General features: G+C 38.4%; 3 protein-coding genes across 7 annotated transcripts in view; 1 reads left to right on the forward strand and 2 right to left on the reverse strand.

Moving 5' to 3' along the window:
- Positions 1-9,654, forward strand: part of myripa (myosin VIIA and Rab interacting protein a) — a 34,040-nt gene extending 24,386 nt beyond the window's left edge. The window contains exons 9-16 of one of the 2 annotated variants that reach the window (XM_046052256.1): positions 956-1,091; positions 1,424-1,980; positions 2,768-4,786; positions 6,830-7,006; positions 7,694-7,855; positions 8,249-8,347; positions 8,456-8,516; positions 9,473-9,654. In XM_046052256.1, coding sequence (XP_045908212.1) covers positions 956-1,091; positions 1,424-1,980; positions 2,768-4,786; positions 6,830-7,006; positions 7,694-7,855; positions 8,249-8,347; positions 8,456-8,516; positions 9,473-9,489 — 3,228 coding nt within the window. In that variant the 3' untranslated portion in view covers positions 9,490-9,654. The remainder of the gene's footprint in view (positions 1-955; positions 1,092-1,423; positions 1,981-2,767; positions 4,787-6,829; positions 7,007-7,693; positions 7,856-8,248; positions 8,348-8,455; positions 8,517-9,472) is intronic. The other variant, XM_046052257.1, reaches the window with a different exon arrangement.
- On the reverse strand, positions 9,353-19,967 carry plxdc2a (plexin domain containing 2a). Of its 4 annotated transcripts, none has more exons than XM_046052259.1 (14): positions 19,649-19,967; positions 17,008-17,234; positions 16,392-16,529; positions 16,089-16,158; positions 15,379-15,501; positions 15,178-15,296; positions 15,004-15,103; positions 14,806-14,901; positions 14,435-14,516; positions 13,164-13,224; positions 12,847-13,072; positions 12,410-12,442; positions 11,872-12,026; positions 9,353-10,971 (listed from the first exon to the last, which is right to left on the reverse strand). In XM_046052259.1, the coding sequence occupies exons 1-14, from the start codon at positions 19,767-19,769 to the stop codon at positions 10,756-10,758; spliced, it is 1,767 nt and encodes a 588-aa protein (XP_045908215.1). In that variant the 5' UTR covers positions 19,770-19,967; the 3' UTR covers positions 9,353-10,755. The 4 variants fall into 4 exon arrangements, with proteins under 4 accessions (XP_045908215.1, XP_045908214.1, XP_045908217.1 ...); XM_046052258.1 differs by having other exon boundaries at positions 9,359-10,971; positions 11,872-12,029; positions 19,649-19,964; XM_046052261.1 differs by lacking the exon at positions 19,649-19,967 and adding an exon at positions 18,665-18,822 and having other exon boundaries at positions 9,366-10,971; positions 11,872-12,029.
- A 1,319-nt stretch (positions 19,968-21,286) lies between these two features.
- Positions 21,287-24,550, reverse strand: LOC123972913 (peptidyl-prolyl cis-trans isomerase Fkbp12-like). Its single transcript, XM_046052670.1, has 4 exons — positions 24,406-24,550; positions 24,256-24,303; positions 23,498-23,610; positions 21,287-22,090 (listed from the first exon to the last, which is right to left on the reverse strand). The coding sequence occupies exons 1-4, from the start codon at positions 24,440-24,442 to the stop codon at positions 21,965-21,967; spliced, it is 324 nt and encodes a 107-aa protein (XP_045908626.1). The 5' UTR covers positions 24,443-24,550; the 3' UTR covers positions 21,287-21,964.
- Positions 24,551-27,877: the final 3,327 nt, after the last annotated feature.

A 27,877-nucleotide genomic window follows, 5' to 3' on the forward strand; every position in this document is an offset into this window, starting at 1 on the left:
AAGGACTCATGTCACTCCATTACTCAGTGACCTCCACTGGCTCCCCGTGGCCTCCAGAATCAAATTCAAGTCACTAATGCTTGCATACAGAGTGACTACTGGGTCTGCACCCATCTACCTAAACTCCATAATACAAACTCACGTTCCTTCTCGCCCGCTACGCTCCTCCAGCGAACGCCGCCTGGCTCTGCCATCCCTTCACACAAAGCAATCCCAGTCCTGGCTATTCTCATCTGTGACACCACGTTGGTGGAACGAGCTACCACACGCCATCAGAGCAGGGGCGTCCCTCTCTAACTTCAAGAAGCTCTTGAAAACTTCCTCTTATAACACCTCTAACTCCTAACCTCTAACATGCACTTTCTGTGTTCTTCTATCCCCTACAATTATCTTGTATTGATTGCACTTTTTTGTATTGATTGCACTTTTTTTTGTATCGATTGCACTTTTTGTTAACTCTTAGGTAACTAAGTAACTAACTTCCCTAGGTATTTACCCCATTGATGTGATATGTGCTATGAGCTCTTACTAGTATTTATTGCTGCTCTTACTAGTATGTATTGTCAGTTGTAGATCTGTATTTGATGCTCTGTTGATGCTTGTATGTTGTTCCTCAAATGTAAGTCGCTTTGGATAAAAGCGTCTGCCAAATGAGTAAATGTAATGGAGGAATTTTTACATTGTGGTATTGGTACCTTTATTTCAGTGAAGGATCTGATTATCTTCCACCACTAATAAAGGAAGAGTGAAATGTTGTGTGTGCAAGTCTTCTCATTTGTATGGTGACATTTGCTGACCTCTGCTGGTAAAATGGCTCTGTTGACTTTATCTTATTGCTGACGTCCGGTGTGCCTACAGAATGATTGTAGATAGAAGAAGTGACTGTGACACAACAGAAGTGTAATTGTTTTTCTACTTTTCATACATTTTTTATTTGTCATATGTCTCTTCCCAGAGGTCAAACTCTGCCTTCTCTCTGATGGACAATGACCCTCCAGGTCTGATACAAGACTCTCTACAGGCATTAAAGAAGGAAGGCGGTGGGTTAGCTATGTCAAACTGGAAGAGTGTAGACAGGCTGGACAATGCTGGTAAGATATTTTTGCACATTGCTTCTTAAACCCATCAATCACCGTCTAGATTTTGTCATGCCACTGGTTAACTTAGCACATTTTTGTTGATCAAATTGTTTAATCGCTAGTAGCTTCAATGAAGAGCTATGTATATACGGTAATAATGGAGGTTAAGGGGTTAAACATAAACATATGTTATATAAGTGATTAGTAATTGATATAATCAATGTCAGCTATTGCCTGGGTCAACTGTGTTTGTTTATGTTGCTGCATGTGTTACTTTGTGTGGGTCGTGTGTGTGTGTGTGTGTGTGTGTGTGTGTGTGCGTGCGCGCGCGCTCACATGTGGAGGCGTGTCTTCAGTGCTAAAGAGCCCAGATGGGAACTGGATTGCCCTGCAGAGCGCCCAGCTGTCGCGTCCCAGCCTGCTGACGAAAAGGAAGAGCCTGGTCTACAGTGCCTTGGAGAGGGAGTCTGGTGTGGTGTCCGCCTACGAAGGCATGGGCTCTGACAATGATAGCAAACCCGAGCCCGACAGCTCCTGGGGTGCTGCCCTCCAGGAGTTCCACAGAAAGATGACAGACTCTAACTTTAACCCGCAGGACACCTGCGACAGGATCCCGTCCCCGCTGATGGGAGACCTAGACAGCAGAGACGATCTGTTTTCAGATGCTGAGGGGAACTGGAAGCCTAATACACCTCTGCTGGCTCTTTTTAAGAGGAAGATGCCGCGGAGATCAGGCAAACCTTCATCATCCCACAGGGCCAACATCATGGATGTGACCTTTAATGTGGAAGGAGCAGAAGATGAAGTGGAGAGCGAGGTGACTGCCGAGCCAGAAGCTGGAAAAGTCAGGAGACTAAGGAAAAAAAGGACGAGTAAAAAAGAGTCGTCTTCTTCTGTGGTGGTAAGAAATAAGTTACTTCAAGCTACAAACTGGTGAGATGAAATAAGAGGTGGATGTTCAAATTATGATACAGCCAAGTAGGTGTTACATAATCATGTCAAACTGCCAACTCTGTACTATATCATCTGTAAACTTCCTGTTATGGTTCATGAATTTAAAGTCTGGATCACAGGGTTTTTTCAGTGAACACAAAAACAGCAGTAGGGTTGTTAATATGGGAATGCAGGAAAATATATCAAAATATTAAATTAATTCCTTGCTAGCTGAAACAAGAATGACAAACTTATGATTAAATGGCAAATATTCTGTGGTTTTAGCTTCTCAAATGTGAAGATGTGCTGCTGTTCTGTGTTTTATATGATTTTAAATGTAATATTTTGGACCAAACAAGGCATTTGAAGGTGACACTAGGGTCTCAAAAGCTTTCACTTTTTGTTGTGTAAAAGGAAAATAATCATTATGTGCCGCCCTAAATTCCTTAAAAACTAATTCTAAAAATAGCACCTCTCACTTATTGCAGGACTATTGTATTAGATGGCATCAGTTTTAACTTGGTGTTCCTAATTACTGGCAACTGAGAGTATAATAAATTTTCAATAAAATACAAAGAATTGCTGGTGTAACATGTGCAGGGCTTATTTTATCTGCCTTTGTATAGTTGAAATGCTACCTGAATTAAATAGAGATATAATGTCTTGAAGCTTATTAAGCGAAATCCTATTTCATTCACCACAGAAATAAACATTTTATTGTTTACTTTTATTTCTATTATTTCTTACATTGACAGGATTACAGCAAAACAGACAACAATTCCCATCATTCTCCTGATGCTGTGACCCCCCTAGACACTATGACCTCTGGAGCCACAACCCCTGAACATTTTGACCTTGGGAGTGACATCACAGGACACGGAGCCAATCAGATGGACCGGGAGCTCACGTTAAAACGACAACAGGTGGCAGGTCGAGTTTCTGACTCCTCCTCTGGAGAGGAAGAAGACGATGGAAAGAGAGATTCTGGTAGACAAGGAAGCAAGGACAGAGATGAGGAATACGAGAAGCTGTGGAAGATGGAGATTGACCTGGATGAAGGAAGAACAGATGAGGAGAAAGAGGAGGAGAAAGAAGAAGATGATGATGAAGAGATGAAATACCGATTATACAAGCTGGTCGCACAGTCCAGACTCACGTACTTCTCGTCTACTGATGATGAGTTAGACAAAGTCGGACAGAGTGAAGGAGAATGGGAGGGAGACAAGGATGAAAATAAGGGGGAGGTAAATAAAGAACAGGAGGAGGAAAAGACAGACGGACTTACTTATAAACTCTGTCAGCTGGAAAGGGAAGTCGGGGCTAGTCAGTTCTCCTCCACAGAGGATGAGCTGGACAGGCTAGGCATCATGAATGAAGAGAAGAAGACAGGAGAAGAAGAAGGGGAGGATGAGGAGCTGGCGTTGAAAGTATGCCGATTAGCTAACAAAGTCAACGGCATCCAGTTTTCATCCACAGAGGATGAGTTAGACAGAGCAGGCAGAGGTGAAGAAGGAGAGGAAGCGATAGCAGAAGAGACGCTGTGGAAACTGGAGGCAGAAAAAGCCGTCCAGGCTGCTATGTGGCTCGATTTGCCCAGTCTAGTCGGTGCTTCTCAGTTTTCTTCCACTGAGGATGAGCTGGAGAGAGTTGGAGAGAATGAGGGAGAGATGGAGCAGGAAGTAAATGAAAAGATGTTTGATTTAACTGATGAAACTGAGGAAAGAAAGAAAGAGAGCACTGATGTAACAACAGTGAATGTTTTGGATGGTCAATCAAAAGTGGAAGATGTCCAACAAAATCTAACAGAAGTAGAGGAAAAGAGAGATTGCATGCGGGAGAGAGTTACAGAGGCGATTGAGGATGAAAGGACGGTAAAGGAGCATATGTGTGAAGAAAAAGTAGATGTTTGGAAAGAGGATAAGGCTAAACAAGTAAGCGAGAAAGAGGAAAGACAAGAGATGGAAGCAGAGAGAACTGGGGATATAATAGCCTTACATGAGACAAAAGTCCAACAAGAGAATCAGCCAGAGGCAAAGCGGCCAGACAAAAAGGAGGGAGAGAGCCAGGAAGAGGAAAGAATAAGAGAAAGTGAAGGGAGTCAGGGGGAGATGGCAACAGACAGCGGCGAGGAAGACGCAGAATTTGAGAGAATAATCAGCAGCATGTTGATGATGACTCTGGACGACATGCAGGTAGAGACATTAAAGGATGAAGCTGCAGAAAATGAGAGAATATATAGGGAGACAGATGAGAATGTAAAAACAAGGGAAGAAAGTGGATTTGAGGACACCGTTGTGGATGCACAAAGAACAAATTCATCGGAAGAGACAGGAAGTGCAAAAGAGTTTCAAAGTCGAGGCGACAATGTGATGTCAGCTGTGAAAGAAAGACCAGGAGAAAATGCCACTGAGCACAATGGAGGAAATATTTCCAGAGAAAAGGAAACTGGAGATGCTACAGGCGGAAATGAAAATGAGCAGCAGGCAAAAGATAAAGATCCACAAGAAAAAAGAAATCTCGTGGAGACACTGGAGGCCAAATATACATGTGAAATAGTAGAAGTAGATGATGACAAACAAGAAGACAGAAGGGAAAAAGACGCAACTGAGTGGCAGATGATGGAGACACAGGGAGATGTTGCAGAGGGAGGCTGTGAAAGTAAAGAAACACATGAAAGATGTGAGGAAACCAAAGAAGAAAATGCAGACGACACGGAGCAGAGCATCGCTTCTTCTCTTCAGGAGAGTTTACTGTCACCAGAGGAGATTCAAATTGTAAGCACTTTTCTATCTCTTTCTGGACTGTGACACATACAAGCATTGTTGTGCCTTGGTGGTGGCCAATGCTCCTTGCAAGAGTAACAGAAGTCAGGTTCAGTTTCAAAAACCTGTTCATAATCATATATTTTCCACTAACAGTCTGTTGCAATTATAGTATTAAGGTGATTCTATGTAAATTTTGAAAGAGAAATAACCTATTATCTCTCTTACAAATGAAAAATTAGCAATAAAATGCACCGTTGCACATTTCAATACTCTCAGGGGTTTCCCTGCTACAGCTTCACTTGGTCTGGTATGACCAGTAGCTTATGGTGGCTAATGTTAGCAAACTATAAATAGATATGTTTGTAACTGACAAAACTGAATGTTTGCTGACTTTATGGCTCTTCTTTACTTGCATTGTAGGATTTATTGTTACCTTAATATAGCCAAATTAAAATGTGATATTCAATAGCAGTAAAACATTTTTTTCCCAATTCAGTACAGCTGCAGCTTCGCTTGGTCTGGTATGACCGCTTGCTAATGTTAGCAGAAAAAGTCACCAAAGTCCTGAATGGTGCACAAGTTAATTATCTCGAAGGAACAAGTTATTATAAAAAAAACATACATATATCACCGTTTGGGACTTGATCAGCTGAGTTCTCTCTGTTATCTAGTGGCTGTGTGTATCTGATGTTGTTAGAGATGCATATGAATTTATAGTAAATAACTTGTTCTCATAGGATAAAATATTTTACCTTATGGGTTCTGTATAAAATAGATTTTGCTTGGTAACTAATGTTACTGAATCCGTTTGCTGACTTTATGCTTCTTCTTTACTTGTGAGATTGTTACACCATTATCACCAGTATCTCAACCAGCTAGTAAATTGTTGTGGCTAATGTTGGCAGACTTTAGATAGATGTTGCTGTGTAAGTGATATTACTCGGTCACTTTACTTTTACTGAGCATGAGAGCTCCTCCTTGATCTTGGAAACCTCAAATGTAAGTCGCTTTGGATAAAAGCATCTGCCAAGTAAGTAAATGTAAATGTTGGAAGTGATAGTTTGACCAAATAATCTTAGTGGTTATTGAGTTCAACTTATTTTATTAATAACTTTTCTTTATTTGTGCTACTAATATAATTTTAAAAGTACCCATCGTCAGCAAGAGTTCTAGGCTCACTTTTAAGAAAGCATTACATCTGCCAGGAACTTGATCTGAGCGAATATCCTTTGCAATGTAACTAAATACAACTAACACTCTGCTTGATGCTGACTTTCTTCCCCTTTTGTCCTGTGTTTTCTTCTCTTCTCTGCTTTCCTCTGTGCACTGTAGGGTAGTGACATGGAGCTTTACAAAACAATAGAGTTTATATCAACTCTGCTGGAGCAGGTGAGAGCCTGTTTGGCTTTAGGAAGGCAGCATAGCAAAGACTGCTGATTAAGATGCAGGTGTACTTCATTTACACTTTTCACTCTCATTGCTATCGTATATTTTATGCTCACATTTAATTTCACAACTTAATTTTCAAAATGCTGCTGTTAATCATGTATTCGGGTCACACTGGTGGTCACATCAAGCCTGTGTTGGCCAACTAGTATGAATGTATCAGCCAATCACGTTATTCACTGAAGATATGATAGAAGCTCCTCATCCACTGAAGTGTTAAAGTATCTTTACTTTTGTTCATTAATGTCTTATTTTTTTAATGACGTTTTTGTTTGGACTTCATTAAAAGCAGTGATGTATTTTTGCGTTCCTCTTTTATTGAATAACAGTGGCTCTGCTTGATATGAAAGGCTGCTAATCCATGTAACATTTCATTAATCAGTTTCACTAAAAGAGCATTGGTATCCTCTTTTATAATTATGATCAGAATTCTATATAATCCTGTAGACAGGGGTGTAGGAAAATGAAAATCAAAGTAAAAATATTAAATTATAATATTTAAGTATAAATTATTAATAACAATTCTTTTACCATTCTCCTAAATATCAGTTATTACAAAGATATCCGGCAGCTTTAGAAAAACACCTGTCTGTCTGTGTATTTTAGAGGTACTCGGCAGAGTCTCTGCGCAGTATCACGACTGAGGTCCTGAAGGTGCTGAACGCCACTGAAGAGCTGCTGCAGGTAGAGGAGGGAGAAGAACCCCGACCCTCCACCACATCACTGCCCCCCAACACTGACCCCAAGAAACTGGATCAGCAGTTCTCTAGACTGGAGGAGAATGTAAGTTCAGCTTTATTTCAGTTTAAATTCCATTTACTAGATTTGAGCTGATGCTTGTCACTTGTTTTCAGCGTGCAGTAATATTATACTACAGACCAGTTCTTAATTGTAAGCATCTGACTGACACTATTAAACTCTTGTCTCATACTCATCTTTTGATCTTAAATGTCTTCAGTGAACAACAGAAACAAAGGAATTTGCCTTAACGTTCCAATACATTTGGAGGGGACTGTATATGTTGCAAGATATAGAAGGGCTTGTAAAAATATAACTAAATACAGCTACATGTGATCTTACTATAAATAGTTCAGTAGTTAAGTATTCATTACAATAGTTGTTTGATCTTAAAATGTTACAAAACATTCACTCATTATAAAGTGATGTTAAAGTGTTTTAAAGGAAACATAGTGCACACATTTCCTCTATATCAAAAGGCCATTTTAACTGCTGTTGTAAGTGTGTGTAAGTGCTTTGTAGTGATGCTAGTAGTGGTAAAGTTTAGAGAAGTGGACGTGTGGCCAGCAGGTTATAGTTCAGAAAATCTGAAGGGTAAAACAAGAGTAATGATTGGATTAACAAGCATCAACAGTTTTACTTCCCTGTAACAATGAGTAAAAACAAGTTTAAGTTAAGAAAGTCACAAGTCTTGTTTTCAGTTTAAGATATGTTGAACTGGATATGCTGCAGGTGTATGTGGCAGCTGGTGTGGTGTACAGTCTGGAGGCGGAGCTGAGTGACCTAGAGGAGTGTGCCAGGGGCATCTGCAGCGCCACGTCCGATATGGAGCTGTCCTTCCTGGAGGAGCAGGTAGCATCAGCAGCTGCCAAAGTTCAACAGTCTGACCTACAGGTGGGTTGAAGTTGGAAATGTCCATTTCATAGCTGAAAATGGAATATCAGGAAACCCTGAAAGTCTTTTGCTGCTTATTATTAGACCTGAATACTACTATGTTTAGGAGATCAAGCTGTACTTTAGTTTGAATTCCCACACTCCAAGCCCCCTTTTGTTTGTTTTTTTACGAACTACACTTAATGTCCTAATGGGGGTTTTTGTAAAAGAAAAGATCAGCTTGTTTAACTCAGCACAAGCAAGCAGAACATCACCACTTTCAATGAAATCTGGAGGTACATGGCTTTTTTGCTGCAGGGTTCTGGTCTTTAAAAACACGAGACAGATTGGCTTTATGGAGGCGCTGCAATCAAAAGTCAACGATCTTATTTGTTTGCGTTGTTTCTGCTCTAGACTTGTGATATCTCGGCCAGAATTGCTGCTTTGAAGAGTGCAGGCCTCAATGTGGACACACAGTCACGCTCAACGAAGACCAGGACCATTCCAGTTATGGTGCGTACCTGTTTACGTTTCTACATCTTTATCATAAGACTGTAACTACCACAACATTATGTTACTAAAACAAAAAAAACCTTATTGTTCACATGCATCCTCCTGCAGCCCGTCACCCTGGACTCATCTAGACAGGTGAGGAGGCGATTACCTGCACCACCGGTGAAAGGTGAGGAACTTCTATTTTCCATACAACAAACAAACTGTATACAATGCATTATACTACTTGCCTTAGGATGCCATTTTGTAGGTAGTATAAACTAAAATCAACATACTTAAAAAGGTACATGTAACATTTACACATTAAAATATCCAAAAACTACAAGACCTATCTTATACATTTTGTTGGGTTGCGTACTTCCAAAGAAATCTGTACTTTTATTCAAGGTAACGGTGCATTTAATTTGGTCGCATGTCAATGCCGTCATATGTCCTCTTTAGTTCGTCAGAGTGAGGAAGGAAATCGGTGAACATGACTAAAAGTAACACGAATAAAACTTTAATGCACGTCTGATTTTCATCATTACTGGAGGCTGTTTAACAATGAAGACAACTCCCACGCTACTTCAAGACATCAAACTATGCCTTTTATTATTGTTTTGATGTGAGAGACCAACAGCAGCAGAAATGACCTTTTAACTGTTTTTTACCAACAGGAAATTCAATTCCTGCATAAAACTTTACTATGAAAGTATATTGTCCGTTAAATGTTTTTATATTAACAGGAAATCAAACTTTTATTTATTTATTTTAAGCTATTATTTCGTTTTCAGAGACTGTTTTATCGCCATTCACATTTTTTTTCTGGCTGTGGCCAGCTCCTCCATTTTCTCTCTGCAATGCATTGTGGGACAATTGTGTCCATTAACAGCACACCTAAAAGTCAAGGGTTTTTTAGTTTGCGCACTAACCTTTTAAGTACTTTGTCACTTTTCCAACATGAACATACCACATACTGATAACCTGTTCATGTATGTAGTATACTCATTTCATCACACTGTTATAACTTGGTACTCTTTAGAGAGCCAAACCAAATATTATGGGGTATTTGTCAAGAATGTGCAAATTGTTTAGATTTACAGTTGCATAATTTTATTTTCTCCATTTTGATTTATTCTTTCTCAGAAGACAAGGAAACTTAAATCATCGACCCAGGACCTTTGCAGTACCTCCAACACAGCAGTGCCTTGACCCCTGCAGCCTACAGGCCAGTCTTAAATGATCCATTCAGATACCATTTGCCTTAAGTTAATTTTAAACTTAACATGCCTCAAATAACACTCAACACTATTAAAACTGTATGTTCATTTGGTGTAGTTGTGCTGTACTTCATTGACAGTACAGGAAACTGTTGATTCTTGTGTCATCTTATCAAAATGTAGCGTAGATAGAACTACTTTACTTTCAGATTAATGACCAAACAGTTTTGAAAATGTATCAGCGTTGATCAATCTGGTAAAGACCAGGAGCAGGTAAACCCTCAGCTCACTAAACATGTTTTAAGACTTTTTTAGATTTCCAAAAAGTGGTAACTGGTGAAATTACATTAATGTGTACAAATAAATCTAATCTTTTAATTGTAATACTATTTATAAACTAAATTTTAACATCAGAAGTCGTTCATTTAACTTACTGATGATTAAAGACATATCATGACTGAAAAGACACTAAAATGATCAGAAGTACAGAGTAAAATCTGCACTGTTTTTACCATTATATCATAAATGCACAGATTACACAATGGGAACAATTATAGCATGTTAGAAAAATGTTGAGAGACTGTATCGTATTTTTCCATGTTTGTAGATGTTTACAATGTTGTAGTGTACATGTTTTCTGTCTTTATTATAAAATTGACAATAAAGTCAAAATTCAAAAAATTGCAGACATTGCTTCAATGTAAAAAAAAAAAAAACACTTATACTGAGAAAATAGCAGTGAAAACACTGTGCACCCTGTTTGCCCCTCAGGATGAAGGTGGGTGTAATGGTGAGGAATTTAGTCCGTATTTTTGAGATCAGGAAATAACACCCAAATATGACATTCCTCCTTGTGAAGGAGTGGGAACGACATAACAGCTCTTGAAAAACTGTCTCAAAACAAACATCCAGCAGCGTCACCTCTTGCTCTGTGACGCTACAGTAAACACGAACGAGTGACCTGAGCAAAGTTTAAAAACAAGTTTTCGTTATGCCGTAAAAACAGTCCTGTGGCTCACCAAGCGAACACCAACATAAAGCCAGACTGTTACAGTGTCCTCATAGAGGTTTGGTATTTTCCTCTGAATGCTCAAACTCTGTCCTTAAAATGAACTTTGAGCAACAGCTAAAAGAAAGCATTCAAGGAAGCAACACTTCCTCTCAGAGAACCAGCTCTGTCCCAAAGCTATCTGGGATACATAGTTTAGGTCAGGAGCTCTCTGAGACCAGGAAGCGCTCCCTCTGATCGGAAACTATGAATCCTTCTTTCTGGTCACTCTCTCTTCTGTCCGACATGGCAAAAGACTGTTTGGGGTCGATGACCACCATGCTGTCTTTGTCCTGACCAGGAGCCTCCACCTCAGCGTAAGAAGGGCGACCGGAACCCCGGCTGAACTTCATGATTGGCCAGCGGGTCGGTCGTCGCTGATGGAAAATGAACACACGAGTTGGTTTGTGCAAGGAACATTTAGATGTGTTCAGAGCCCACACAAGTACATAGCACTTTACTCTGTATAAGATGTGGGTTTCTGCTCTGCTGATGAATCAACAGTATTTATATATTTAACAAAAGATTTGGGACAGACAAAGGAATGTTTGAAGAAGAACCACCAGTCACACCAAGGAGGGTGTTAGTTAAATTCCAGTTTCCAGCTTCCAAAAATTCCAAATTTCTTCTAAATTACACAGAGGGGTGTTAGAAATGTTAGTGTTGACAGAACTAATTGTGCACATAGATGGAGGGAAGTGCAACATTGCTTCAGTGAAGTGCTGAGACTTGGATAAACATGCTGAAAAGTTAAATAGTTCAGAAAAGGTCAGGAATTCATCAGAATCATAATTCATCGTCTGGGAACCCCAAATATCAGCTGCAAATGTCATTCAATCAATTTTAAAATACCTTTTAGTGGACAAAGGTATGTTGGTTAAAGTGACATTTTTGGTGCTAGATGAATGTTAAGGAGGAGAGACCAAAATATGTTAGGAATCACTCTCTGGGACGAGTATTCATACCAGATTTCATGGTTTTCTCCCAGTATTTGTTCGAGATTAAAGTAGTGAAAGGACCGACTTTTTATCTTTAGGCCGCACTGGCAAGGCAAAACCCCCCCCCAAAAAAATCGATCTCACAAAATGTTGACTGATTGATTACTTTTCCCAATGAAGTTTTAAGTCTCTGCATTTTGACTTTCTGGGAAATGAACAAAAACCCGGGACGGTAGGTAATCCAAATGAAAACTGCAGAACTACTTGCTTCTACATTTCAAGGGATTATGGGGAATTTTAGATTAGGACAGTCATACACAGCAGCTGGGTGACACTGACCTCCATGAAGAAGAGGCTTGCGTTGGAGGTGGGGTGGTTGTACATGTAGACAGACATAAGGACGGCTGCTGCCATGATGACCACCACCATGACGATGCCTGCCAGTAAACCAATCTGCAGTCGCTCATCACTCTCTCCTGTGGTCTCGTCGTCTCCTGCTGTACAGTGATGATGATTGGATTCTCAGTAATACTACTCATAGTTCTAGACTTAAAGTCCCTTTGTAGAATTTTTCAAATGACTTTAGCATCAAAAATACTGCCAAACTAGGGGACACTAGAGGTGAATGGGCTAAAAACAGCGTGTATGTGCAGATATTTTCACCAGGATTGTCTAATTTTTCTGTGAAGATTTCTTATGCATGCTTAAACAATGCTGTAATCACATACAATTATGTAGGTGCTACAACAATTTGGTCTCTCACTAATGATTCAGGCACATGAGATGCAAAAGGTTTACAAGACAACTACTGAAAGCATCGTGTACCAATTAAAACAAATCAAAATCAAACACAAGTAGGTGGACATGAATGACTTACTCGCTTCATTGATGTGCAAAGACCTTGTGTCATCTAGAAAAAGAAAACAATTTCAAATCATATGACATGAGTAAGTTTTTTTTAATACATTTTCTAGTCTTTTTATCTAGCTAGTAAAATGCCAGCTTTTGTTAAAATGTTTGACACTTCACTTACAAATAACAGCCACTACAGAAAACCAGACCATCCAGCCCACCCATATTCTGACCCAAACAGAGTGATACACATACATTGAGTCATCCTTCAGCAGATGAGGACACTATGCAGTATTTAACATGGCGCTGTATACGCTCAGCTATGAGCTAACAGAGGGCTGGGAAATAGCTGACCACTTGACCCTCGCACTGTCAGACTTTGCACAACACGCTGGGCTGGGAATTCAGATGCATTCATTGTTTTGTTTACTACAGGTATTTTGAAAGCATTAGTCAGCTCACCTTCTGCAGGTTTGCTGGTAGGAGGCGGTGGAGTGGAAATAATTCTGCTTGTGCTGCTGCGCGTTGAGAGGTTGGCGACAGCGGACGTCTCGCTGAGGGGGGTGGAGGTCATGCTGGAGCTCCTCTGCTGCATCGTGATCGTTGTAACAGGAGTGGTCATATGTGGGAGGAGGCGAGATGTTGTGTTTGTGACGTCTGTCATTCGAAGACACCGGGGATCTCTTCTCTGGAAAAATAAAACATCAGTGAACTCTTTTGTTCAAACGGACACAAGTGGTGCTTTCTGTAGTTTACTCAAATGTAAAAATAATGAGGACCTCCTCCGGACAGCCATGGTCAACCCAGTCTTGCCGGTTACGATCAAAGCCACTGGAGCATCTGAAAAGGGATGTAAATATTATTAATGTATGGAGAGTAACCTATATCCATTCAAGATCCCTTATTGACAAGGTGCTTGATGCAATTTCCAGGAGTTTTGTAGCCAGCTTGTATATTTATCGGGCATTGTGTAAATAAGATGATACTGTGATCTGAGTGAAGGCGTGGGTAGGTATCATGTACAACATACTTACACTTTATACTCCCCTGCAATAGGACAGCATGTAGTAAGGCAAAAGGACAAGAACAAAGCTTTTGTAAATTGGTTTAGTCTTAAAGGATAGGTCTATCTTAATGCAATACTCACATAGCCTACATTGAAATGTGACATTGGATAGATTATCGGTCTCTAATTGTTTCTCCTGTCCTTTCTGCCTGTAAAGAGATCCTTTCCTAAAGTGATTTCACTGTACAGTAAGTGATGGGTGTATAAAATCTTGTACCAAAAAGTCCAGAACATTTGAAAGATATCAACTTGATTTTACAAAATGAGGACTGTAGATTTGTCCCTCTCCGCTTACATGGAAATTACTTTTCAATGTGTGTGGCTGGTAAGGACAGCAGAACAGTTAGAGAACAATGACTATCTCAACTATCTCGATTTAAATATGGAAATGCGAGTAATATTTTAAAACAGTCCTGTGAACCTATTATTTATCGTGCAAACCTTTTACTATAAAATGCATTAAAATCATACAGTAAATGTTTCATACTGAGTTAGTTTGTTTTAATAATCATGTGATCTACACAGATAATTCAATCATTTTATACAGTACAATAATCTTTACTGTTCATGTTATTATTTCCCATACCATTTTCAAGTGGGTTGTCCTATTTAAAATAAAATACTATCTTGGAAACACTGTGATATGATGTGAACACACATCAGCATCAGTATTTTCTGGGGGAAAAAGCCACTTATAGAAAACACTACAGCAGCATAGTAGATTAAAAATTGCTTTAACTCAGTGGTCATGTGTCTGACTGACTAGGAATTTAAAAGGCCTCACACTCCCAGGATTGAACAGGATTCAAGTATTTTCATATAAAGTTTGCCATCAGCAAAGATTGTTTCTCACTATGTGCATTTTATTGCAGAGCTGGATTCAAATGCAAATTAAACATTCCTAACATTTTCCATTATTAAAATACATTTTATGGAATGAGCAGCCTTGTCGGCGGTCTGTGCTCTCAGTGCTTTCCAGTTTACCTTTGTAGCCGACTGCACCAGCTGCAGTTAAAGCCAATCTGAGAAGTGACACATGGACCGCAGCTGGAGAACTGGAGACATGCTGAGAATAAAGAAAGACCGTGAGGAGGAAGAGACGGATTTGAGTTCTGTAAATCAAACCTGAATGCATTTTTTCAGGCCATCCCACAGTGTAGAGCTAACATGCAACTGCTGCTACTGTATTATTGTCACACGCGAATCCTTTTTTACAATTTGAGTGGCCAACAAAATTAAAAATAAAACGTTCCGATTAGGTTTACTGATGGTCCACATATACGGATAGGGGAATCTGTGTGTTTTGCTATCTTAGCAGCACATGTCTTTGTACATTTTAATTAGGATTAACTTACTAGGGAGAGGTATCATCTCCACAGCTGTAGAATTGGAGATTTTGGATTTGAGGATGTCGACTTTGTGGTACTCATAAATGGTTCTCCGACGAACATCTGGACAAAGTCAGAAAGGATATGAAGTGAATTACTAGTGAGGCCCGGTGCTTTGATTAATAAATTAAATTAGTGATTTTACGGTGATTTTGTGCCACACACCGGGGATCTGTTCTATCTCATGAAGCACCACAAAAGCATCCGACAGGCCAACTTTGACAGGATGGTTCTCAGTGCTGATGTTGTTGATGTTTATGGGAATCTAGGACAAAAAAGCTATTTAATTTAACAAATTTTGCATTAACAGAAGAACACCAAGAGGAGAAGAAACGTCACCCGTTTGTATGCAAAGACGATTCGTCCGTCGTTGTGCAGAACGGCCTGAAAGGTGAACGTTCCCAGACTGATGTTGTCCTGGAGGTGAATCCGGTTCCATTGAACCACCAGTGCAGTGCCTAAACGGTGGATATACACGCACATACATTAATTATAAATATTCTACAGCAGACCCACAAACAAAAAGCCATTCTATCTTACCATTATCAAAGTAGATCACAGTTGAGTTTTTGGACAGGCTTGGGTCAAAATTCGCCATTAGAGGGGCGATGTACTGAGTAGCTGTGAGCATTCGGTGGAGTAAATCTCCAGTGTAAATGAAACCTGTGTGAGACAAACATGCAGAGGTTGCCATCAGTCTTTTCTATGAACTGCAGAGAGACATCACAATATTCATTTTAATCATGGTTTAGTTATGGGACAAAGGGCCCCTCCCTCCTACTTACCAGAACCCCCACCAACCCCTCCAACACACACTGCTTCACTCGCTGTCACTTCACATGTGTTTTTTTTGCAAGTTAACCCAGTACTTAAATGTCTGCTGTTGTTTGAAAACAGATCATCATCTTCAGTATTTTATTTTGTTCATTCTGGAGGTAAAGAGAGGTTGTATAGATACAGACCCAACCTGATCACACAAAATACTACAGCGAAAAATAAAAGGTAACCTATGATGCAGGTGATGGCCTCTCAGAGCAGTGCTATTCTTGTGTCAAATCTATTTAAACTGCTTTACTCATTAAGTATGCACTGTGTATATGTACAATGAAGGTATAAAGTGAAATTCACTCAAAATTCCTATAATGTAGCTCTATACAGTGTGTGTATCTCAAACTACTTTGAATTCAGACTGAGCCTCATAACTCTGAACTCACAACTTCTAGAGATTGTGTGTGTGGTTAAAGACTTACCTCCAGTTGCCACGGTGATTTCTTTTAGTATATGACCGTAGAAAGGGAAGTTGAAGGAAAGATTCACTCTCTGGAAACAAAGAAAGGCAAAGTGAAACATCAACTGTGATATGCTGATCAACACTTCATTAATACAATGTCTAAATAATTTGGACATCAACATCTTTTTCCCCCCCCATTCAGGAAAGTCAAAGTAAATACACAAATTAAAAATGGATTGCCCACTGAACATCTTCTACATGAGGTTCTTAGTTTAACTAAAACAATGATTGTCCCATTTATTCACACAGACTGATTTCATACCTCAGCTTGTCTGTGGGTGCTGGACAGGAAGCCAGAGACCTTCCACTTGTCCTCTTCCATCTCATCGACGTTCACCCACAGCTCTTGACTGTCTCCAGGACCGTAGATTTTAGATTTATAGTAGGCGTGATCAATATCCTGTCCAAACATGTAGGGATTGAAATGCTTTTTATTAAAATCAGTATTTAAAAAATAATGTGAAGAGGAACTAAAAATTAATTATTGCACTTTAATAAAAAGTGTGCTTTCATTCTTTTTGAAGAGTATAAGATGGACAGATTTGACAGGTATGAAAGCAGATAAATGAAGAAATAATGTTTCGTTGCATATTTCCCTAATATTACAATTTCCGGTCCCAAAGTGGGGAAAACATGAGAACCACTGCAATAAATATTTCCATCAGTCATTTTATTCTAACCTTTCTTGCTCATTCACTCTATATATTTAACATTATATACAGAAAATGTGTTAAATTCTAAATTTGGAGTATAATACTTTCTCAAAAAGAGAACTTTTCCTTCCAGGAAACAAAAATTTAGATGTTAATTCACAGTGTTCAGTTGGCTAACTTTTTTCTTCATCTGCTGAACCTCTCTTACCGGTTAATAACTCTTACCACAATCTGTAAGGAATTGTCATGTCCCTCCTCCATCAGCAGGTCTGAACGTGACTCTTCTGGTTGGTGCTGCTCTCTGTAGTGGCCCCTCTTATCTTCAGCCTTGCTAGGGTCCCCAGACCTAGACCTGGATGCCCACCTCCTCACCCTGGGTTTGTGGTTCCCTGCGACTAGATACGACCTTCTCTCTGGAGGAGACAGCTCCTGTGTGTCAGTTCTGTAGATTCCTGAGGAATCAAACAGAGGGAGATCAATTTCCATCATTATATTACTACTAATAAAATCAAAATGTCTGAGATCTGAGCTGATGCTGACAAAGATATGCGTTTTAGAACTCCATGTATAAATGTACAAAAGTCATTAAGATTAAAACAATTTATATGACTTTTGTTCTTTGATAAATAAAATAGATGGTGGCGGTAGATACTGGCATATAAGTAATTGAAAATAATGGTTGATTAATTAATGAGTTGATAAAATGAATCTATGTTGTTGTAGTTACTGTCACATGAGGAAATAAACCATTAAATAAATAAAAAATAAGGCAACTCAGATACCCAAACAAATCTGACAATTCAGCTTTCTTAACTAGCTGGATAAATCTAGAAATTCCTACAATCAAAAATTTTCTAAATATGAAAAAACAGCAATTTTTAGAATCGGATAAAAAAAGTTATGTTTAATTTATCAAGAAAGGATGCAAAATTTTGCAAAAAACATTTGCTTCTTAAATATGATACGTTCCTGCTTTTCTCTGTTTTAAATAATGGAAAATTGTATATGTTTAACAAAAGACAAAACAAGCTAGAAGCTTAACTCTAGGAAATGTTCATAGTTTTGTGGCATTTTATAAACTCAAGGACCCCTTAACAAGCATCGGCCCACTGGTGGGTCAATCATTCCAAACTCATATTGTGCAGGCAAACAAATATTCAAACTAGGGCTGCAACTACAAATTATTTTCATAATAAATTAATTTTTTATTATTGTTTATTTTCTCGATCAATCATTTGGTCTAAAAACAAAAAATTTTAAAAAAGTGAAAAATGCCCATCACAATGCCCTAGAGCACAAAGTCGTGTTTTGTCTTTTTTTGTCCGACCAGTTCAAAACCCAAACATACTCAGTTTACTACACAAGGACAGCAGCGAATTATCACATTTGAGAACATGAACCGTTGAACCGTTGTGAAATAATTACCTAACTTATCAAAATAGATGCTGATTAATTTTCTTTGGATCAACCAATTAATTAATTGTTGTAGCTATAATTAAAACTTAAATTTGATGTTTTCCTGTTTCAGATTTTAAAGTTAAAGCCAAAGATATGAAATATGTCAGGCTAAATTTTAGGGGAACCCATAAATACATTGTGTCTTGGGTTTGAATATTAACAGCTTGATAAAACTGGCAGACGACATATATGCTGTCTGAGTGGAAAATTACAAACATACTATTATAACAAACTTAAAGCTGAAAGGGGAAATAAATAGGGAAAGCTGTATATTCAGGGAATAGTAGATTTCATACATCAGATTCTCAAACATCAGAAAAACAAACTCTTGCATTTTAAACAATTCCCGCGGCATGTGCCATGTGGCAAACATGCGTGGTCACCCCGTCATTCTGCCCTCCCAGTGACAACAGTGCGTCCTAACTTCTCTTCACAGCAGAGGGCGAAAGCATGCTTCACATTCTTCACACCAGCAGGTCCAGGACCAGGCATGTGAGGCTGGGCAGCGGTGGGTTGTTGGGTCGATATTTCTGTCACATGGTGGCCCTGTGGCTGCAAGGCCTGACAACCCTCCACCTGATGTGGGCAGTTTCCTGGTGCTACAGAATCTATAGTAGTTGTGTAGGTGTCTGTAGAACTACAAGTCAGATAAGTTCAGTAAAGCTCACCAATTCCTGTTGCAGCAGAGTCCACTGTTTCCTTTCCACTTAAAATACTCCAAATGTTTCACAGAAAATAGAAAACGACGATTATTGGCAAAAACAAGGTCAGAAACTGCTGCTTCAGCAACACACCTGAGCCTGATTACACCTTCAATTTGTCTCTATCAGTGATCCACCTGGTGGTCGCAGGTGGTAATACAAACACAGATAAAAGTGAAACTGGCTCCTACAAAGACAGAATTACTTACCCTGGTATTTGAGGTTAAAGACAGAATTATGAAACACTGAAATGATATTAGTGAGTTTCCCACTGTAGTCTAAAAGAACAAAAGACGTGGGAAAACAGTGAATGCTAATAGGCCTACATTTTTTAGATTTTTGGGGATTCATTATTTAAAAGACATTGTCAAACAAATTTTCTGCAATTGTCATATTCAATCCAAATTTCTATTTGGTTTTGGCATAGAACAAATATATCTCCAGCTATTAATTATGCATATATTTTACCAGAAAAAAGTTAAATAACCAATATTACAGGTGTCTTAGTTATAGTTAGTTATGTTAGCTGGTTATATATTAGGCCTACAGCAATATTAAATAGGCTAACTTTAACCGATCAAATAAAAGGCTATACTGCACAAAACGTTACGTTATAACTTACAGTATTGCGTTACCGAACCTCCTGTTACCTCCCCTAACGTTAACATATCTTAACCAAAGTCCACTCCATTATTTTTATGGCGTACCATGAGCGGATTTCAGCTTCATGAAACTTAGTTGAAACTGGAAAACAATGAGCAGTCCTGTGATGAGATTAACCGTCTTCCTCAGAGTCATCGCCATCCTTCCTCTCAGTTCGTAGCGCATCTTTAAAGGGCAAAGAATGAAACCAGGGAATTTGGGCAAAGCGAGTTTGCGCGTGTGACTATGAACCTCCGACGTCTCACTGCTGGTCCTTGTCAAGTTAAAATTAACCAGAAACGACGACCTATCTAGCCTAACGTCGAGCTTCTCACATGTTGATGCCCATGTTAAAGGTTTAGCTCATGTTCGCAGACCGTCTGCGTCAGTTTGGTCTCGGGAATGAAACGCTGTTGGTGATGAGAGCCCGTACCCGTGGAAACGCTGCCTTCAAGTGCCGTTGTAAATGTCACCATAATGAGCCCGAAGCAGTGGTGGAGAAAGTAAAAGTCCTAATACAAATATTTTTATATTACGAGTAAAAAGTCTTGGATTGAAAATATCACTGAATTAAAATTATGTAAGTATATTCAGGAAAATTTGAATTTAAACCCCTGTGACTGTTGTATTATTAGCCTATATATCACCAGATTGTAGTTGGTTACAGTGGTCCTGGTGAACTATTTTGTATGGGACTACAACTAATGAATATATTCCTTATAGATTAATCTCTTGATTGTTTTCTTCTGATCGATTGTTTTGTTTCTAAAAATGGTGAGTAATTCCCGTTATGACTACTCAGAGCCAAAAGTGACATATTATAGGGTAGGCAATTTATTTCAGAAGCATTTTTTGTTATGGTTAGTTCTCTTTAAATCCTGACAGCAATTAATCCACTATATGTGGCTGTCGCAGGACTACAATAAGCATCAATAATTGTAACACAATAATTTAATATAAATTATTTGGAAATGGGCCAATCTGCTCAAGTAGGCCTACTTCTACTTTTAGTAGCCTACTTTCAGTATATTTCGATGCTAAATTTGGATACTGGACTTTTCATTTCAACAAAGTATTTTTTTCAACATGGTATCGCTACTTTAATTAAAATAGCCTAAGTAGGTTACTTTATCTTTATCTTTGAATCAAAGTGATCCTCCACCTGAAAGAGCCGTAAATCAAGATAATTAGAAGCGAATGAAGGCAGCAGTTTATGTACTTAATGTAATTCCAACCTTCTCCACAAGATGGCCACAATCACATAAATTAAACCAGACACTTTTTAAGCCTTTACAGTATTTGAATATCATTTAAACACTATACACAGAGTACATGCAGAAGTGATAAGGTTGGCCAATTAAATAAATTAAAGATAATTATGGTGAGATGTGATTCTAATAGTCAGATTTAGCATCTTTATGCATTAAGTTTGGTTTGACATGAGCTTTGTTATAAAGTATTTTGTGGCCAATGTGAATACAGTGTCAGTACATAAAACATTTTAAGTATTTAGCATCCACACAGAAATAAAAAACTAAGATCTATTAACTCTTTACTTGAGAATAACTATTAAATTGTGCTTTAAAATTCATTCATCTGTTTATCAATATCAAGTGTTCCAATATTAAGTGTCCTAATATGTATAGATATTTATCACAATTACTTATTAGGTCTAAATCAAGTTAATGACAATGAAGCATAAATGTTGTGTACTTTGTTTTTAATGCAATTTCCACAGATAAGACCATTTCTAATGGATAACAAAGAAATTAAACATCAAAAACTTTAATCATGAGCCATTTTTGTTTCCAAACATATGAAGAGTTCCTTTACATTGTGTCAAAGGTTTCACACTGTCAACAAATAAGCACTTCATTAAAAAGGTGTATCATGTGCATTTGTGACAATAATCATTACAATACTTTTGAGACACTGGAATAAACACATTGTTTTTTTTGGCACAAAAAACCCCCCCAAACGGCACACTATTCTTTCTAATGTTTGTTTTTTGCCACTACTCCGTTATGTATCTGATGTGCTATCTGATAGCTAAAGGATACGTCAAATATTTATCAGACAAACGTAACAATGGAGGCCACTAAATCCTTAAATAAATTAGCATATTTCCCAAAATGTCATAATATTCTTTTATGGTTTTTGGATTAGAGTGTCATCTTAGCACCAACAATCTCGCTGGAATTAGTTTGGTCTCACTTGTTTGTCAGTTGTCTCAATTTCATAAAGATGGCAGGATTCTTTTTTAAGCAATGATTTATTCATGTTTATAAATGCTACTGACAGCACCTTTAATAAGACAGTTATTTGTGTCAGAGATGTGGGTGGAATGAGAAACTCTGAAGAGCAACATTCAGCTGAAAAACTCAGCAACCGAGCAGCTCCACTTCAAAGATGAGAGTGGCATTTGCTGGGATGATAGGTGGGTATCCTTTACTGCCGTACGCATAGTCCGGCGAGCAGGTCAACTTGGCCACCTCGCCAATGCTCATCTGTTGAGGTGGTGAAGAACACATTACATAAAAAGGTTATATGGCTTTAGTATTTAATGGCTGATCTGTATTTTGGCATCTCTGTTAAAGGGCTGATTTAGTCATGAACGACTGATGGGAGTTGTATTAAAAAATATATTTTCAATAGCAATGCACCAGAGGTAAACACTCCATGTCTGGTAAATGCTTGCCCCTTCATAACTCTTGCCCCCATTTTGTAACGCATACTTTGTTACAAATTTGAAGTCTCCAAGGCCAAGCTGAGATAACCCTGATGACAAACTCCTCTAGAGCCATAGAAGACATTTTACAACCGTTTTCACAGTAGGGCTGGGTGATATATCATAATAATTTGATTAATTCATTTAATTATGGTGTGTAAAAGATCCACATAGTGAAAATTAAGTTTTTACAACATGCATAAAATGGCTATTTTCTGTCAAAAAATAATGTAGATGATAGCTGGCTGTGTGGTGTTATAAGACACAATAGCCCTGTCGTGCAATGTGAATAGTTAGACTAAATGTGCACCTGTTGCTGTATACAGGGCCATCTTGACTCCAGATGTCCAATCTAACAGTCCCATCGACAAGAGACTGAAAAAACAGAGCACTGGGAGCTGACAGACCAGTGTACGGAGTTTACTTTGTTCAGTCTGTCACTACCTGCTGGGTAGCTAACGTTAGTTAGCCAGCAGATAAACTGAAGTCCAAAAAAGCATAAGCAGATGAATGAATGAGCTCACTTTTATGCTGCGTTTCAATTAGGGCTGGGCAATGGAACAATAATGATTATTATTGCAATTTAATTTTCCTCAATAGCAATATAATAAATGTTCAGTATATTGTTAAGATTTGGTTTATTTGAATTATAGACAAATTATCACTTTTTCTATTAAAATATTTTGCTAAAGAAAAGGGACTAAAAAAATTTACTGATATTTTTCGAAAGAGATTTTATCATAATAGTTTTGAATGTTCTACCTCATTTGTTAAGTGATCCCCTGTTTGGCATCAAATGTTTGTCTCATTCTGACCATAAAGAAAAGTTTAACCACATAATTAACCATTTGGTTTCTTCAATTTTCCCTCGAGCAAAAACCAGCCTTTAAACTGTAAAGAAATAATGATTTAAAATAGATTGTGATAATTATCAATATTGAATGATATGAAATGTTTTTATCGTTCTAACATTTTTGGCCATATCGCCCAGCCCTAGTTTCAGTCCTAGCACATTTAACGGGGGTGGGGATTAACAATCATGAAATGTCTCAGCTTGAAAAGTATGTATATATTTGAATTTTGGGCCATATTGCCACGCCCTTTTTCACATGCTGAGCTGAATTTCCAAAGAGTCTTGATGTGTGAAATCGGTGGCGTGCCCCTTTAATAAAGTCTCTCTCCTTACCCGAGCTACACCCTCATCCCAAGCACGAATTACTTGGCCGGCTCCAATTTTGAATTTGAAGGGCTGTCCCCGGTCCCTGGAGGAGTCAAACTTACTTCCATTTGTCAGCGTGCCTGTTCAAAAAACAGCAGCAGGAAGAAAAACACTGATTACACAGCGCTCTGTTGTTGTTGAGTGCGTTTGTAGCACTTTAAATGCAATGTGAGTGAGTGTTGCACACTTTAACGTTAGTCAGTGCACGCAGTTAGGCGGAACAGGAATGGCTGGACGTTTTGGTATGAGGAGATCAATAAGCAAACGTTACCACTTTAACGTGTAACGTTATACATTCAAAATGAAGCAGCAGCATTATTACGGTTAGCTTAACTTAGCTTAGCACAACGACTATATATGGGGATACCGCCAACCTGGCGAATTGTTGTCTTTACACTTCATGTTCGGTTTCATTAAACGACAAATAACGTCTTACATTGTGAGCATTATGGGTGCTGGTAAGCGTTATTGTGTCAGCCATTTGCCCCGTTTCCCGTCTTTGTGCTAAGCTAAGCGTTTCCTCGCGGCTGTAATGTTAACATTAACGTTGCCGTACAGACACCGACTGGCATCGCTGCTCTCGTCTGTCTCTCGAAAAAGTAAAACTGTACAACTTACATTTTAAACAGATCACACGTTTATATGAGTGGGTAATATTTTTTATTTAAATGGAAATGGGCGGAAAAAAATAACCTTTGCCCAGTCGGTACTGAAATGAGTCTTACCGACGTAATGTACGCTAACCTCGCGTCCTTTTACCGGAAATGTCCTTCCTGAAAGCGGAGAAAAAACGTGAGTTAAGAACTGCTATATTGTGAAAGGGAAATATAATATTGAAGTTATCAAGGCGCTTGGATTTAAAAAAAAATCCTTACCGTCTCCCGGTCTTAAGATCTCGACGTCGACTCCCATTGTTCTTTCCGAGTGCTCTTCCCCCGCACACACTTCCTGCAGCACGAGCTCTCCGTGTAGTGATTGTGTGTGTGTGTTTAGTCACATGCAACGTGATTGGCTCGTTCACTAAAGCCGTTCAGTGTAACGTGTCTCACGTGGTCGAGAGGGCTTGAAAGCATAGATTGTATATATAGATAGATACTTTATTTATCCCGAGGGAAATTCAAATTTAGCCTTTCAAAAAAGTCTGAAATCCGCGTCTGTCATTTTATTTTCCCCTGCATGTGTGGGTGTGTGTTTTGCATTGCATGTGGGTGCTTGTCTGAAAGACAAAAATGTGAGTCAGAAAGGTAGAATCGTTGTTTTGTAACCTAATCACGAAGCCAATGTAGGTAACGTCGCTGGATGTACTGAGAGGATTGGAGCTAAACTACCACGGCTTCCGAAGTAGGGAGGGCCCTCAAAAACTCTGGGATAAAATTAGTTTTCATCGACAGATATGAAATTGTACGTTGTTAGAACCAACTACAACTGTTGGTTAAATAAATGCTAACACATACAATATCTTGTATCTAAAAGAACAACAGAAGAGCCTCTCAGCCCATGTGTATGTGTACCTGTATATCATATCCACCTTCAACATGTACATAATGAGAATAATAGTTTACTCTTGCATCCTTTGCATTCTGATCACTGCACTATTTGTCAATATGTCTATATTGTTTTGTTCATAGGGTGTATATTAGTGTTGTCTATTCTGTAGTTTGTGTCTGATTTAATTTTATTATTATTTTGTTATTGTGTTATGGTATTGTTGTATGAGTAAGCACATCATGAGCAATGTACAATCCTGAGTCAAATTCCTCGTATGTGTACACATACCTGGCAATAAAGCTGATTCTGATTCTGATTCTGATCCCCCCTTCCCGAAGGGTACACATGGTTTAGTCCACTCCCACTGTAGGCAGTGGTGGATTGCAACCTATCAGTTCTGGTTTCTTTTAGTCTCATGTTTGTTTTTATTGAATATAATACATTTCATGTAGTGAGTATGACTGAGCACATGTTTACAAATACCATATACTTGTAACATACATTAAATTATATTTTTATAGCTTTTTTATTGAGGAAAAAGCAGAGACTTTGACTGGAGAATTTTGACATAAATAGTATGTTGCATGTAGAATAGACAAATTGATTAGAAAACAATCAGCATTTGCAGAACTGTAATATGTGAAAACAAAAAAAAAACATATTTTCAAACTTGAGAGTTGGGTACATTTTGGTATATGACAGTATTCATACAGTAGAGGCCAAAACAAATGAGAAACATCTGTCGTTATCAAAGGTTACAGTTTTAAAATTTTTTACAATTACAGTTTGTATCAGAATGACTTTGTATGTTAGTAATGAAAATGTGTTCTTAAAAAGATTCCATTTTAAGTAGCAAGTTACATTAGGTTCAGAATCAACTTCTCTCTGAAAGAGTGAACAAATCGGTTACTCTGTTTGGGCAACAAAGTAATAGCTTTATAATGTTAGGCTATCAGGCGGGTCGATGTTGGACTAAGGTTGTAATACTGAGGGACAGTGAAGAGAAACTGGGTGAATGTTTAGCCTCATTTGAAGCTGACTAATTAACAAGAGTCGTAGGTTGGATGCCGTAACTGTTGTTTAATGGGGCTTTTTGTGGATATTTAGACTGCAACGCTTGCTCAGAGAGTTAGCTTTGTTGTTATATATATGTATGTAAGCCAGCTGTGTGGGCGTCAGGCCCAACAGCAATTATGGACAGGGGGACAACATTTTCCAAATTGGGTCCCTCATTGAGACCTACTCCAACACCACTTTCACCCACCCGCTCTTAGTTCTAACACAGTGACAATTTCAAAGAAGCTCTTTGCCATTAGCCTTATTGTGACACAGATGGAGCCCCTAACAACCATTTTCAAATTCAGTGTGTTAGACTCATCCAGGCCATGCTCGCATATAAATTCAGTTACTCAATATAAATATAAAGCACAAAAGGTCAATCCATTTTTCTTTTCAAATTAGACTGCGACAGTCTATATTCCGCCTTTTAACTTGACACAAGACAGGAGAGAAAAAAATGCCCTTCAATACTTGAGTGATTAGAAAAAAGTAAAATCAAACATTGAAAAAATTGCTACAAAGCATAAAATCAAATTATCAGAGAACAAATAAATGTCATCTGTTAAATTCAATCTTGGTGGCTAAATTAATCAAAGTATTGGTCAAATTATGTGCAGACCTGAAATACTGTATAGAGTATATGGCTGTGTTAACTGAAATGATAATATAAACAGAGGCTTTGTTATGTGTAGCTTATTGCATTGTAACCATATTTGCAGCTATATCCTATGGCTTGTGATGTGCTACTGAGTAGTGTTTACTGTAGGTCAATTTTCTTGAGACTCTTGCAGAGGAACTTGTGGGTGTTAATCTTCATTAATATAAGGGAAACACAAAATTCAGGTGGCAAGTGATAATTCCAAATACAATAGAATATAGTGCAGTAAAGCTCTCAGGCATTCGGTGTTGCTTTTAGATGTATGTTTTCTCCTGTAGTTTAACTTTTACAAGGTAGTTTATTTGTCATTATACAGCACAAGGTTGTTGTATAACGAAACAAAAGTTTGTAGTCGCTTCACATTGCACAACAGATTAATATATTAATATTTGAATACCTACATATTAGATGTGTATTAAAATATTTTCTCATGTACTATCATCTCTGCTGAGTCAGCACACATGCATGAATTATTCTTCTCTCATTTGTTGTTGCCTCTGTTTGGGGAAGTAACTTCTTTAAATGTGACCTTTTCTCGCCTCAATGAAAAATTAATTGTGTGTAGAAAACTTTCTGCACATTCAGAATCTCCCCCACATTGACAGTTGTAATATTTTAAGAATAACGTCATCATTTAATGAGAATTCATAATATTTTTAAACATCCTACCTGCCCCCTACTCTGCTGTGCATTAGCCTGCGTTGTTGTGGAGGTGGATAAACGAAACTTACTGAAAACCCTTTTGATCAGACAGAAATCTCACCACAAATCCACACAAATGTTCACTTCAGCACCTCAGAGAAATTGCAGCTCACAGTCCCAAAAAGATTTTAGATGTTTAATTTGCAAAACTCTTTCAGTTAGTTACAGCGACATCAGCTGGGTGGAGTTCACTCGCCCCAAGTCTTAGGCTATACATTTGTTTTTCACTGCGGGAGAAAATTGATCTGTAGCGTGAGAGCATGTGAAAAGTGTCGTGAGTCTCATGCTCAATGCGAGTTGGCAGCTCTGGTGTTAACATTACTTGAAAGTTAAGCAGGCTAAAGCTTTACTAGTCTGCCTAACTGATAGCTCCTCACCTTCGCCTGTCAGACATATATGGTGCTTCTTAACACTCTTTTTAGACAGATATTTGGCCATTG

Source organism: Micropterus dolomieu, linkage group LG06 (genome assembly GCF_021292245.1).
Source record: "Micropterus dolomieu isolate WLL.071019.BEF.003 ecotype Adirondacks linkage group LG06, ASM2129224v1, whole genome shotgun sequence".
NCBI lineage: Eukaryota > Metazoa > Chordata > Actinopteri > Centrarchiformes > Centrarchidae > Micropterus > Micropterus dolomieu.

Bases quoted from the DNA above. Each gene is read 5' to 3' on its own strand.
- LOC123972913 (XM_046052670.1), bottom strand. From the start codon at position 24,442: ATGGGAGTCGACGTCGAGATCTTAAGACCGGGAGACG. The intron at 23,611-24,255 runs GTAAGACTCATT...TTTTTTGAACAG, and splicing joins GGTTAGCGTACATTACGTCG to GCACGCTGACAAATGGAAGT. The intron at 22,091-23,497 runs GTAAGGAGAGAG...CCACCTCAACAG, and splicing joins GGGATGAGGGTGTAGCTCGG to ATGAGCATTGGCGAGGTGGC.
- plxdc2a (XM_046052258.1), bottom strand. From the start codon at position 19,769: ATGCGCTACGAACTGAGAGGAAGGATGGCGATGACTCTGAGGAAGACG. The intron at 13,073-13,163 runs GTCCTCATTATT...TTATTTTTCCAG, and splicing joins ACCATGGCTGTCCGGAGGAG to AGAAGAGATCCCCGGTGTCT. The intron at 10,972-11,871 runs GTCAGTGTCACC...ATTTTCCATCAG, and splicing joins CAAGCCTCTTCTTCATGGAG to CGACGACCGACCCGCTGGCC.